Here is a 14,532-nt window from a genome sequence, read left to right as displayed (position 1 = left end):
CCAAGCAACAATGATGGGTATCATTTTGTCGAGTACATTTTACCTATGGACGCACAGCCCCTGCATTATTTGTGTTAACAGCTGCCAAGATCAGAAAGTCTGGACACCGTTTAGAGTGAGTTATTATTTAATTAGTATTTTTTCAATTTAAATCTAAAAATAAAAAGAAGGATGATCACTGGACAGAGAATTCAGAAATTAGCTAAAAAACAGCATGAATAAACAAATGTACAGATTATGAGTTGCTTAATCCAACCTCCATCTTGGGCTCAGTTTTGCCACCAGCAGCCTCAAATTCCTGTTGGTCATGGTGTGGCTCTACTTTGACCTCCTGGGCAGGCAGGTCTGCTCCGACATGCTGCGAGTGCAGGTCGGCACTGGCAGCTGAAGCTGGTGTGGGCACTCGGTTATCAAGACTGGCCCCTGACTGAGACAGCTGAAATGCAGAGAGAGAGAGAGAGAGAGAGATAGAGGAGGAGAAATAAAAGACAAATATGAGGTGCTGACAACAGCTTAATTGCTTTGTGCATGCAGGGCTGAAGCAACGGCACAGATGGACACCTCCCATACTGATCTCATCCCTAAAGCTGAAAGACGTAACATTTCCTTTGTGATGTATGCTACAAACAGTGGTGAAGATGCAGTTATCAGGCAGAAAGGTTGATGTGGATGGGACGGGTTGGTACATGGCAGTCAGAGGGATGGGAGTTTGCAGGGGAGGGGGAGTCAGAGCAGAGGGCATGCGGAGGGTCTCAGTCTCACCGGCGTGGTAGGGGGCTGAGGCGGGGGCTGCGTCTGCGCTGCTGCGGGAAGCTCCGCCTGGGGTTGGGGCTGGGTGGGGCGGGGCGGGGTGGCACCCGGGGCTGGGGCAGGGCCAGGGAGGGTAGGGGTGGAGCTGCGGCTGGAGGGCTGGGGGTGCGGTGGGTTAGTGGCCCCCCCAGCCGTGGGGGCGGAGGAGGCAGCAGGCGGAGGCGTGGAGTGCAAGGGGGTTTGGGAGGAGGCTAGCTGAGGGCCCAGCGAGGGGCCAAGTGCATTCATGGGGAGGTTAGCGGTCTGCTGCTGCTGCTGAAGAGAAGGACACACACAAAGGGCGGGGGCAGGCGCACACACACAAACACACAAGATAGGAATACAAACACACAGTCATAAAGGTCAAAGAGACAAACAACACCACACACAATTTAAGGTTTTAGAGAGAATCTCATGATTGGTTTGAGAACAATTTAAGAGTAATTAGTGCACAGTATGATTGGTGAAAGTAGTTTGAGTTTAATTCCCCAGCAGCCACTTGGAATTAGCACAACCTTTAACAACTCCAAAAGGGACAGCATATTGAAATCAATTTTGCAACATGTTTTAAAAAAGCTCCACACCACTCAGGTCTCTCTCCATGTCTCACCTGGGTGACAGCAGCCTGTGCGGGTGGCTGACCCATGCCGGGTCCCACAGTGACATTCATGGCACCTGTTGCAGCGACCGCAGCTCCTGCAGGGAATTGGGTCTGTGCCAGAAACTGTCCCTGGCTGGCTGTCTGGCCTACCATGTTACCACCACCATGTCCAGCCATCATGCCCTGGGCCTGGGGCATCCTGGAGGGAGACATGCCCATCTACAAGGCGGGAAAAGAGGATGTTACTATGAGCAGAGTGACAAAAGCTTCCACTGACAAGCCATGACAAAGGTCGGACACATTACTGGGATTCCAGCACAATAATGATGCAGTGATGGTACAGAATGAATTTCTTCCGCTAACAACAAGGCCGTATGAGTGTGCTTGTGTATGCAGATGGAAGACTGCAGCAATTCTAAATATCCTTCTCTTCCACAATCTGTCTTGCTGATGTCTATATTGTTTTGATGTCTATAGCACTGAAATTGTTATTAGACTAATAGATTCTTGTCATACAAAAAAGTCTCAAGTTCTGAAAAGCCAGTAAATTCATGACAGACAATTTTACTTTTTTTCCCAAAATATTTCCAAATTTAATGCATGAATTCAATACCTAATTGTGCTTCAATGTTCAAAAGCTAATTATGATTAATTCATTATTATGGGGAGCTGATAACTGATAAAGAAATACGCATCCTAGCAGAGCCCAAACAATACATCACAAAAGCTTTTTAATTGGTCAAATAAAGTAGGACTGAAATTTCATGAAACTGAAACTGCCATGACACACTTTGCCTTCACTGCAGTTTTTTTCTTTATCCAGACACATAAAAACATGGAATATTATTTTGTACTAGAAGGTCACTGCTTCTCTCCCACACCTGGGGTCCCTATACTTGGCAAAATCTGGCTAAACGTGACACTGCAAAACAAGAAACTGTCTGCTCCTTGCAAGTATGACTCACTGGAGTTGGCCTGTTGTTATATGCCTCTCACTTGGTGCCCATTTCAGGTGTCATTGTCCTTCCTTTCACTATCAGTATATTACCGTTTTCAAAATCTCCCATCACTACAGCAAACAAGTTCAAGCTAGCAAACTACAATTTGAAAATGGCAAGTCACCCTAATCATAAGCTACATTAATCTATACAAGCTAGCAGCTGTTACCTTTTCTTTTGCAAGTATTTAGCCATTTCAACGCCAGAGCTTGCCTCTGTTCAGTGAAGGGGAGCTGTCATTGAATCCTGGGCTTATGATTGGTTTAAAGAAATACAAACAAGCTAGAATATACCCTTATACCCAAAGATAATGGGTGTAGCCAGAAAACAGTGCTGGAGATAGGATTTGTCATGTGAGACTAGCTTTTGCTCCACACGTTACCTGCTTCTACTAACAGCATGTCTTCTGCTGTTTTGTTACCATCATAAAATTCACCATTTCACCATTCACCACCACTCATGACCTGGCAAGTGCTTGAGCAGTCGCTTGAGTCGACAGCCGCAGCGTGACTTCATCCAAATTAATATTGTATGTCTGTGTGTACACTGTGACTTGTGTTCTCATCTGTGCCCCCCGGCCCCTCTCACCGCTGGGACAGAGCTCATGTTCATTTGCTGTGGGTGGTTCATAGGTGAGGCAGCTCGGGATCCCATTGGTGCCTGGGATATCTGGGCATTGGGCAAAGCCATATGGTTGAACTGGTTGATTCCTGTAGGGAAGAGTGGATCACAATGTTCAGCAACGGAAACACACAGCCCTACAAGGAGTGCAGAAGCACTGCACAATGCAAAAAGACAGCTGAAAGCTTTTTGTTCTGGTGGCCTTCACATAAACTTTCAGCTCAAGTTAAGCCTTTACATGTGTCAGTTTTCAGGCAGCGTAAAATGCACAGCTTAACCTCTGGTTATGCTGAAGTACTTGCAAAACCAAGGTGCAGCACATGGCATGTCTTAGCAGTGCAAAAACTTTTGTCTCTTCCTTGTATTTGTTTGCCTTTCATGTCATTTTAAGTGTACACGGAAATGTGTTCAACTTTGCCGACATGATTCTTCATCCAGATGTACACCTAATTTAGCTTAGAGCAGTATTTCTCCTTTTAGCTTAATTACTGTCCCTGTTCTTCTTTATAGGTACATATTCCACAGCATTTTTCTGTACAATCCTACAAACTTTTATCCTGTGTCTCTCTGGCCCAGTAATGTGACTTTTTCAGCCATGTTTTGTGTACTATTATGAGTAGATTCACCTTTTGCTCTGCATTTTGACTTCCAGTTGTTTTAACTACTATGTGTAACATGCAACATCTGCGATGTACCTTGTGAGACCTGCATGCGATTCATGATCTGATTTGGCATGTTGGGCAGAGGAACCGGTCCATCTATAAAGTAAGAAGAAAAAAAAACATTCAACCAAAAGACACTAAAGAGCGACACAACCAGCTGCAGCGAAAAAAGACAATCACTCACAACCCCCACAGTCACTGTATTTATTATTTATTCTCAATTTTATATCAGAGTATATAAAACACATCAAAGATTCTGAAAACATAATCCGGGGCTGGACATAGGGAGATAGGGATAACGTCCCACTTGATGGTACACAGTGTTTTCCCTACCATAATAAAGCACAGCACCTAGGCTGTGAATGGCATCACTTATTTCGAATTAAAGTAAAATCAATGCTGATCAAAACCAACTAAAGGACTTTCCCAAATCTAATGTTTATAGTTAATTCGAACTTAGCTGAACTTAGGCAAGTTTTGTCTTTCAGATTGTTAAGGGTTTTATCATCTGTTTTAGCTTTTCCAACTTTTGGTAAACAGATATGGTAACAATAATGTTCTTAATGTACTGATGTAAAATTCGCAATTACCTAAACACTGCTAAATGTAATTTCACAGTTTAATATATATTTCTGGAAATGCAAATAAAAAACAGTTTCTATTAGTGAAGAAAGTAACAATGAGGTACATCTAACACTGTACAAAGGATACAGCAACACCTCTTCAAAACACCAGACAGTATACATCAATATCAGTCTGACCCAACCCCACCTGGGTAGTATATGAACTTGACCAGATAAATGAAAATGTATAAAATACATAGCAAAAATATCAAATACTGACACAAATACTTACCAAAGGTTTCCACTGCTGAAAGACACAGAATTATTTGAGAAGTTTTGTAAATACTGTACTCACTCTGTGGCCTTGGGCCAAAGGCATTGGGCTGGGGAAGGCTGGGCTGCTGGGTCCCCTGGGTAGCCAAAGGTGCCTGATTCATGATTTGCTTCTGTAGCCTTGAGCGCCTCTTTTCCTCCAGTTCCTTTTGGATTTTATAGATTTTCTCAGCCAGGAAGTGATAGTACTCATCCTGGAGTAGAGAAAAGGGCAGATAATAAAGTTGCAGAAAACAACAAGCAGATCGTTTATTTTGTGGCTATGCAAAAACGGTTTGGGGTGTAGCCTTGATAAGGTAGCAATTTCAAGTTATGTCCAGTTGATGGCCATATCAAAAAACCTACCCGGCTGTTAGCCGACTCGTACATGTCCCCCTCCACCTTTCTGGCGTAGGCCACCAGATTCTCCATTCGTCGATCCTTCAAAGCTGCCGGGTCGGGGGTAGGGAATATGGCTTGTACTCTGACACAGAAAAACATAATTTGCAGAAATAAATATCTCTGGCAATTTCTATGACCGCACTTACTGTACTTGACTGGAAGAACAGTCAAGGGAGGGTGACTAAGCAGTAAGGAGACTGACAAGCATTCTTCAAATGTTACATCTCTACAGGAGGGGTACGTACAGTTTGTGTACGAGGTGATTGCGCAGGTCCTGAGTGACGTGCTCATGCCACGCTTTCCTGGTGCCTGTGGCAGAGATGGGTGCTGCTGTAGGGAGGTTGCCCATTGAGCCCACAGCTGAACCGTCTGACAGCAGCTGACTGAAGGTGGAGCAGGAGGAAGATTGGAAGTTACAGTTTTCATTTCTGTGTTTTTATATACGGTGTAAATTTTTTTTTTTTTCAATCTGCACTCTTTTAATAGCATCAGATTTTCTAAACTTGCATATTATCAGTAGCCAATTTAAGTTTATTGTGACTGAGAAAAAAAAATGCACCAAAAAATAAAATGTAGTTGTGGCAGGGGACTGACTTGTTAGTGTTGAGTGCGTTGGGGAGGGAGTCTGTGTGCAGGTTTGTCTGGTCTGAAGTGGTCACGCCCATCGTCGCACCTCCAAGAGCCATCTGGTTACCTGTAAATACAGAAAGCTGTGAGCAAACATCCCTGCCTCCATTTCAAAATCAAGCAAGTCTAAAACTGAAGAGTATTCTTTACAAAAAAGACCATATAGCAGCTTGACTTCACAAAAAGGCAGCTTGACAACAAAATCTTAATGTTTTTCCATTATTTTTCCAGATTGTTCTAGAAACTTAGTTATAACTGAATGTATTGCAATCCAAAGTGTTAGATTCATTTCACATACATTCATATACCAATTTATACGCTGGGCGTACAAATATTTGCAAGAGGACACAATATCAAAAGAGGTTACCTTAAGAGCTTAAATACAAAGCAGGAATAAAATCAACTTTGCTGGCTTTACCAAGTGCATTGATGGGTCTCATCTGCTGTGGGAGCTGCTGCTGTTGCTGGGCCTGTGCATTCTGTGGGCCTGCTGTCTGTCCTGGGCCCGGGGCCTGCTGGGTCGGAGCCTGCCCAGTGGCCTGGCTGCTGTAGGGCAGCCCAAGTGCCGCGTAGGCTCTCTGCATGGAGCTGGGGTCTATGGGGGTTGAGGTATTGATGGTGGGAGCACTGGGCTGGCCCACACCAACAGAGGACATGGGGTTCTGGAGGCCTGTATTCGGGGAGCTCAGTTTGGCTGTGTAGAGAGACAAAACAATCATGTTGAATATACTGTTGCATCAATTATACACTGTTTTGGTGAAAACATGGCAAAGACATAAAAGACAGGTAGTATCAAAGACACATGCATTAACACTTTGACCTCTGGCAAGATGCAGTCACATGGCCGAATGATACAGGGAAAAACATTAATGTAAGGCTAAACGCTTTAAACAGCAATGAACTGAATAAATGCATGAATTCCTTCAGGGGAGAGAGCATTAGCATATTTTGCTGGGTTCAGGTTATGGTCAGGCTAAAAAAGCTCTTAGTTTGTGCAAAGACAAAAATCGGAGGAGGCAGAGCAAAGTAATACTGCACTCTGTTTGTATTGGCAGGAGAGACACAAGCCCCAGCATCATGTTCTTTAACATACAAGCCAAAGAGGGACAAACCCAGGCTGGACTACTGTAATTGCTTAAAAACACTGAACACAGTGGCTGAAGTGAACAAAAATGACTGTGAGGTAGAAATTGGAGAAAAGGTTTACAGGCAACTAATGTAATCCAGTAACTTAAGTAAGCTGTCCAGAGCAAGAGCAAAAGGATGGCAGACCATGAAGGAAAACAGTGTGAGACAACTTTTACATGGATAGAGTGAAAAACAGAACAGAAAAATAAGCAATTTCTGAAAGAGGCAGTGTCAAATTCAGCTCTGTTCCAATGGGGAGTAGCTGATAACTCTTTTCCATACACGTGCTGGTTTGGCTTGACTCAATTTGACACGGGCTGTCAGCCCAGTGCTGCAGGTATGTGCACCTCCATTACAACAGGGCTACCTGCTTGAAGATGTGTCTTTAACTGGCCATAAATCAATGACACTTAAGTTGATCTAGGCTGTATATAGTTGTCAGAAGGAGCAGCAAAATTGTACATTAAAGTATTTAACTGTCTTAACATAACAATTTTCATAATAAAAGCCCCCAGTTATTTTGTTATCTAAAAGCTTTTATTATAAAGCAATGGAATGACAAAGTGGAGCATATAAAGGCTTTTAAAAATGTTTCTCTCTCTGGTGTCCTACACAGACATGAGCTGAGTTAAGGAAAAGGCAAGCCATCACCAGAACCAGGTTGGAGGTGGGTCAGCACGCTTTGGTCTCACTCTGGAGATGGTGCATCTCAAGAACAGCTTGTCACAACTTGGTGAACTTAAACCAATTATGAAAACACAAATCAGTGTGGTGCTGCTTGACCTGGTGCGACCAGAATTCCCAATGGAAAAGCCACAGCAGTAAACAGCCCAACAGCCAACAGCTCAGCGGGACATCTCTAGCACACACACTCTGTTTCGTCCCTCTCTCCCTCCTTCACACTCTCATCCTACCTGTATGTCACATTACAAGCACAGGACGACCACACTCTTACTCAGAGTGTTTTTAGCACAAACCTAGAAATAAGTTGCCTGACTCGCCTGAATGCCAAAACACACACAGATTCTTTACAAACACCCCTGCTTGGTTTCAGGAAAGTAACAAACAGTTCTAATTCTTTCCAAGGCGGTCACTGTTAGGGACACGATATACCAACATTATCCAAGATTGAGGCCTTTGTGAGACAAACCAAGAGCTTGCGAAGTCTATTTCCTGCTTATTACAGTAAACAGAAGTAATTCAGCCTTGTTTTTTTTGTTGTTGTTGTCTGTGGTCATGTTGAATGATCTGACAATGGATAAGTGACAGTGGACTGGAGCCTGTGACTTGTACTTACGCTGCTGGGTGCGTTTGTCGCTGGCGTTCTTCAGTGGCAGGCAGACGGGACAGTCATGTCGTGTGCAATTTTTCCAGTGGGAGATGATCTGTCTGGACGACGCACAGTGAGCCACTGTAGGGGAAAAAAGAAAGACCAAGCAGGTTTAGAATCTTAATGCTTACAGTCTACCACTTACTCTCCACACTACAGCAGTGCAATATCACTTTTGTATAAACAACAAATGAAAAACAGTGATTTTTATGACTTGTTTTAGGTTTAGTTACTTTTCGTTGTACACTGTGTTTACTGACCAATATATAAAATCCCAGCAGCAGTCACCCCCAAACATTTGATACACACTCTGTATCTTAGAAATGCAAATGCAAGGTAAATTGCATTGCTCTGGACTGCCAGGTTGAACCATTTATAAATGACTTCCTCAGTTCATAAAGGACCCACAAAGAAAAACACAATCTCTCAGGCAGTTAATGGTTACTGTGATCCACTGTTTTTACCGGTTTTGGTGAATTTTTGGTGTTAACACTGCATTTACAAAAAATGTTCCCCATGAATATTCCTATGAAACTTAGTTTCTTTGCTGAAAACTGGTTATATAAAGAACAATACTGTACACAAAATGCCCAAAAGATGAATTTGCACTGAGCCAAAAAAATAGGACAGAAAAACTTGCTATTTAAATATAATTAAAAAGGAAATAAGGGCATTAGCAAAATGTATAGGAAGGCAAGAGTCCGTCCAAACCTCAAAAGTTCAGCTCACTACACTTATTTCCACTCATGGAGAGCTGTTTGTTTGATACAGCGGAAAGAGAAACCTACAACATATTACCTGATGCAAGGATGAACAAAATGAGGTGTTTCACTTGTGGGAAGGCTAATGCGCAAGCAACAAATCACAAGCAGGCTAAAATCTTTGTTTGCTGCCTGGCACTTCTCAGTACTGCCACATATACAATTACTACATGGCTCCAAGAGCCAAGGGCTATGCACAAATAAACAATTGAATTTTACAATCTTTGCAAAAATGCCAATACTACTGGCAAAGTCTCAAACATAGCAAGGCTATCAGTATGCAGTGAACAAGAAGAAGAAAAAAAAAGGCCTCACATTGAGGCCCAAAGCCAATCCAAACACTAGTCATGCCACAGACTCAAAGTCCTGCAGTTGAAAATGAACAAATTCAAAGCCAACAGACATCAGAAAAATCTAAAATCTCTCTGCACGTTTATTTCAATAGCACTAAGAATCAGATATCCTGAGCAAGAGGAAATGAGCTGGCATGCAGGGAGGAGTGACACAGACCCCTCACACTTAACACACCATGGCCTCTGAATACGTTCGGCTTGAAACTGAACTTAAGCAATCTTGTCCAAGAGCAAACAAAGACAAAATGCCAAATTTAGCTGAGAGTGGCTTGAAGGCCTTTTTCCCCATTGCAGCAATGCTGATATTCAAGAGCAGACAGACATTGGAGAAGGGAGCAACGGCAGATCTAGCTGGCAGGCAGGTAGGAGGTGAATGCTGTGTTTTTTTGAATGGATCAAAATCTACCCCTGTGCTGAGGCCAGATTAGACAGACACACGATGTGACCAACAAGGAGTCAAGGAGAGCACATGTCTGATCTACTGACCTCCCTTTGGAGACCAGGAGATGCAAAAAAGAAAAAGAGCTGGCAGAACAAATAACAACATGACTAAACTGAACTGTGTGTTCTATGTGTAGGACAATTGTTTCAGACTGAAGAAAATAAAGTTACTAAACAAACTTTTGATCATGTAACGAATATTGAGCTGAAGTTGTAGAGGTGGCTACAAAGGACATGCCTCATACAGACAACCTTTAAAAAAGAAACTATGTAAAAATGATCTGATCCTTTTAAGCAGATAATTGTAAGCTGGCTATAACAATTTTACTAAGACAATGGCAAAAAGAAAAAGTTTGCAATGTAGAAACTTTACATGATAGCTACTGTAGAGCAATGGGATCAAAGCTGGCCTGCTACCTAACAGCTGTGTAAAATCTCTGACTAACCTACTGAATATTATGAATACAGAGCCATAAAATTAAAAAAATATATACCAAAGTATCCATGCTAACTAACTATTTAACTAACTATGCTAACAACAACACTCATCATTACAATATTAAATCCACTCAAACAGCTCCTAACTCTCAACGGTGGGCAAAGTGCCGAGACCTCGGTTTCACAGCAGGAGGGATGGGTGTGGTGGTGGTAGTGGGAGCTGAGGTACAGGGTGGTTGGTGACGTAAGCTGCCTCCAAAATGTCACGCATGCCTGTTTATAACACAAAATGGAAAATTCGAATTCTTTCCAATGGAATGTCAAGATTTGGACCCGAATCAACCAGTGACCCTACTAAAAACCTATCTGAATTGATTTAGAAAAAAAAAAGCGGTTTAGGGGTTTAGTTACTCTTTAAATGCAAAAATGTGAGATGATGTCTACTAGTTCGTCACATTTTCATGCAAAACAAATGGAGTTATCATTATGCAGTGTCATCAAAAACAATTTTCCCATCTACTGGTAATACCCTTGATTGAAGGTAAAAATTCATGAGCCATTAACCCGTTCTTTCCTATGTGAAACATCAAAATATTCTGTGTGGTGCATTGTGTTATCAACAGTTAATCCTAACTGCCCACTCAAAACACCCAAAACACATCTGACTTTCCCATTAGAGAAATCCCCATTTATGTTGATGCCATTTTTAAGGTTCTTTTTTCCCCGTAATAAAGAGGTTTTCATTGCTTGCTTGTTTTACATGATGTGCTTTTTTCACCAGTTGTTTTCTAAATGTGGTAGTTGTAAGTTTCTATCACCATTTGGCATGTAATAAATTACACTTCAAACAAACTTTTAATTCTGCTGTTCAAAATTATAAATGGGTATGCTGCAGAACTTTTCTCAGGGACAAACAAAAAAAGCGATTTCAATTTAGATTTTTAAGGACTAAACACAGTGGGACTCAGTGGGACTCTAGACGATGAGGCTCAAGACTGACAACAGTCCTCCATCATGCTGGCAAAGGCCACATAAAGTTTAAAAAACAAAAACAAAAAAAAAAACATTTTCTCCAGAACACTTACTCCTCTCATGTGGTTTGAACATATTTACCAATGCCTGACACTCATGCTTACAAATAATAAAAGTGGCCATATACTGGTATCACTATACATCAATATGATAAAAACTGATCTGCACAACGAGAACTGGTGAGAAATTCTGCACTAAAAGCAGTTGGAAATACGGCAATGTGAAACTCCTATGAAGCTAATTTGTCCTGTTGTTCAGAAAGATTGTGAATTATCAACCTTTTGTCACACCCATAAACTTCTGTAGAATCATTTTGCACAGGAGCAGAAATTAAATGTGTTTTATTTTGAGAAGAAAGAGTTCATGATGTCCTAACGCTTTAATAATGTGACCATACAGGTGCAAAGTCCGAACCAATAAAAAAGGGAAGCAAACTCCCGAAAATTACCAATTTGATTTCATTATTGCATATTTTCCAACTCACCCTGGCAGGACTTGCCAGCCTGGCAGTGGGTCATGTGGTTGAGGACGTTCTTCATGGTACGGCAGTGAGGTAGGGCGCAGGCCCTCACTTCCCCATTGGCCTGCTCCCGTCGCTGGCACTTATGTGCGTGAAGCAGCAGGACCAGCTGCTGCTGGATCAGCTTGCGCTTCTCTGGGTCAGCTGTGGGGCCTGCTGAAGGCACTGCCACACCTCCGCTGCTGGCCAGTGGGAGCATCGCCGCCTGCTGCTGAGGCTGCTGCTGGAGCTGCTGCATGGTTGAAAATTCAGACAAAAGTTCTAAGTTAGGGCTGTAATGGTAGTTTTTTTCTTATTTCTCTTCATGGTGAAAAGACAAAATGTGCATTTTTCAGATAAAATTTAGACTTTAAATTTGTTCACTAATTACAAAATGTATTGATCAAATAGCAAAGTACAAAACAAGTCTGGTATTAAATAAACATAACACAAATTCAGTGGTACACCAGAGTACGTACTTTGACCAGTCCTACAAAAATGTTATGATGAGGACACCATACAACATGCTCAAAATCATAAAATACACAAAATTTTGGCTGCTCCTCTAACATTTTATATGAGCCAGGGTCGATTCTCCTTTAGTCATTCCTTTTTGTAGTCATGACAATGTGTTTTTATAACGTAAGGTTAATTTATTTTATATTATTTGCTGTTGTTCACGTCGTCACGCTTTTGACAAGATCAGGGTGCAGGATAAGATGTGTACTCAAGTTTGTAACTTAGATAAGAAGGAGACAAGAGCAGAAGTGGGCTGTTGTTCAGAGGCTGTGGCTTTTGTCATGCCTGGATTATGCTCTCAAACACATGTGCACATAGTTATTCCCCACTATATCATTACTAATTGTTAAAAATTATTCAAACCATCAAAACCAAAAAAACAAAAAACCTAAAAACTATTTAAAAAACCCCACAAACCTATGTTACAATGTAAAACTGACAATTATGAAAAAAGCTCAAGTTTCAAGTTTTCTTTAAAGATTTAATAAATGAATAAGTCTACAGGCGCATATCAGTCATAGATCATACAGGCCTAATGAAAGAATGTAGCTTAATCAATTCAAACTATCTTGGAATGTCAGCCTTCGTAACTAGGGGTTTGGCTACAGTATTACCTGAAGCACCTTGGTGATTGATGTCAAAATCATAACTTCACAATATGCCGAATACATTGTGCAGCAGTTTTGAGGGGTGGAGTGCAGCAGTGTTGAATGGCATGTCCATTGTTGCTGACATTTTGTGAACTTTTCAGGCGCGCACACACACACAAACTCACCAGATAACATTTACGCGGAACTGTCAAGATCTGCACCTCTCATTTCATCTACAGATTTGGCTCCACAACAATGCTTATACCACTATAAAAATTCTCGATTAACAATCCGCAACACAAGGACAATATAGCTTAAAGTCACATTGTCAACTTAAAGATATAAATCATCAATTTATCTCACACATAACAAGTGATTTAGAGAAGGCATGTGCTCTGCTGCAGATAATTTAACTTCAGTTACACTTTAAACTTTTTTCCCCAGTACTTGGTACAGTCAAATTTCCAAATTTAAAAAGAACATTATTATTATTATTCACCCAATTATAGCCTGCTGACAGGTAATTATTACAACAATCAAAGCAAGGCTTAAAACATTGTTTAATACTGAAAAACTGATGACAGATGGGCATCAGTATGTCCACTAGAGTTAAAGGTTTGGACACAGATTAGCAGATCATCAAGACAAATTGGCATGTTGATGATTAGAAGAACTAAATTATCTTTAAATAATTTTAGCCCATTTAACATTCATAGCTCCAATTAACATTGGAGCAATGATTGACAAAAAGTACAAGTTAATAGTCATTGTTCAATAAGCAGCACTGTCCTACTGAATGAAATCTGTGTGTCTGAACATGCATCTAATGATTATTTGTGATATTATCTGTACGGTAGTATCTGAATATGTGAAACAAGCACTAACCATGTTTGGCACGCTAGTGACAGCAGCCCCTTTGAGCTCATTGGGGAATGGTGGCAGGCTGTTGGCAAGGGCAGCCTTGTTCTGGAGCTGCTGCTGAGGGTTTAGCTGCTGGCTGGGCCCCGTAGCACCCTGACCGTAGGGCTGGGCCCCAAACGGACCACCATTGCTGCCCAGGCCCATCTGGAAAGACAGACAGATGACAGAAATGTTAATATAATAATATAGCAGCATTAGTTTCACAAGATCACGGTGCAGTGCACTTTTAAGACCTGAGTGCCGCAGAGTCTAATTAAGAGCTTAATTTGGAGATGAATTTGAAATATTAGTGTAATAAGTTTCTTACTGCAATACCAATTGTTTTTCATTTATTAATTTACCTCCAAGTACTACTGGATCTTAAGATAGATTATGATTTCTGTGGACATTACCATTCATCTAAAATTTGTCAAAACAGCGCCAACATGCCAACAAACATTCCACTTCCATTTGAATGTCAATTTGTCACTACACGACCCCCTCTGCCAACACAGGGCTGATCTTAGCTGTGCTAGGATGACTGCGTCTAGTTCAGTCTAAACCAGCCCACGTTCTGGCACCATGACAGCTCAGCATGACACCAGCTACTGCCAGGAAGGACTTCTCCAGTCTTCGACTACAGAGTAGTCCAAACCTTTCTCTTCTTCTTCTCCCTCTCCGCTCTTCTCAAGCTAGTTAGTAGTAGAGATCGCTACTATGAGAAACAACACAGATATAACTACTGTAGCGGGTAGGTTAGGTAACTGGCAGAACAATCTTCAATCTTGGCAAAACAATTCTTCTGATACCTATTTTGACAGGAAGTAATCATAACTTGCCCACCCTGTTTGGCTGTAGAACAATTAAAATGGTAACTTGTAAAGTTTTTCAGTTAACTAGGGCTCATTAATGAACTCTTTGCATTAAGAAAGACAATATGTACCACGAGGGTTATCAGTATTGCAT

At 41.6% G+C, this 14,532-nt stretch overlaps 1 protein-coding gene across 3 annotated transcripts in view; it reads right to left on the bottom strand.

The window, feature by feature from the left end:
• The window catches only part of crebbpa (CREB binding protein a), a 41,781-nt gene that overhangs the window by 12,021 nt on the left and 15,228 nt on the right, over window positions 1–14,532 (bottom strand). The window contains exons 3-15 of one of the 3 annotated variants that reach the window (XM_046407750.1): window positions 13,552–13,731; window positions 11,543–11,810; window positions 8,001–8,114; window positions 5,994–6,269; window positions 5,543–5,642; window positions 5,194–5,331; window positions 4,913–5,030; window positions 4,590–4,761; window positions 3,705–3,767; window positions 2,977–3,098; window positions 1,400–1,609; window positions 763–1,065; window positions 257–436 (exon numbers count right to left, since the gene is read on the bottom strand). In XM_046407750.1, coding sequence (XP_046263706.1) covers window positions 257–436; window positions 763–1,065; window positions 1,400–1,609; window positions 2,977–3,098; window positions 3,705–3,767; window positions 4,590–4,761; window positions 4,913–5,030; window positions 5,194–5,331; window positions 5,543–5,642; window positions 5,994–6,269; window positions 8,001–8,114; window positions 11,543–11,810; window positions 13,552–13,731 — 2,244 coding nt within the window. The remainder of the gene's footprint in view (window positions 1–256; window positions 437–762; window positions 1,066–1,399; window positions 1,610–2,976; window positions 3,099–3,704; window positions 3,768–4,589; window positions 4,762–4,912; window positions 5,031–5,193; window positions 5,332–5,542; window positions 5,643–5,993; window positions 6,270–8,000; window positions 8,115–11,542; window positions 11,811–13,551; window positions 13,732–14,532) is intronic. The other 2 variants (XM_046407759.1, XM_046407767.1) reach the window with 2 other exon arrangements.

Source organism: Scatophagus argus, chromosome 2 (genome assembly GCF_020382885.2).
Source record: "Scatophagus argus isolate fScaArg1 chromosome 2, fScaArg1.pri, whole genome shotgun sequence".
NCBI classification, from domain to species: Eukaryota; Metazoa; Chordata; class Actinopteri; family Scatophagidae; genus Scatophagus; species Scatophagus argus.
The sequence above is the reverse complement of the archived record's forward strand: the minus strand, read 5'-3'. Positions and strand labels throughout refer to the sequence as shown.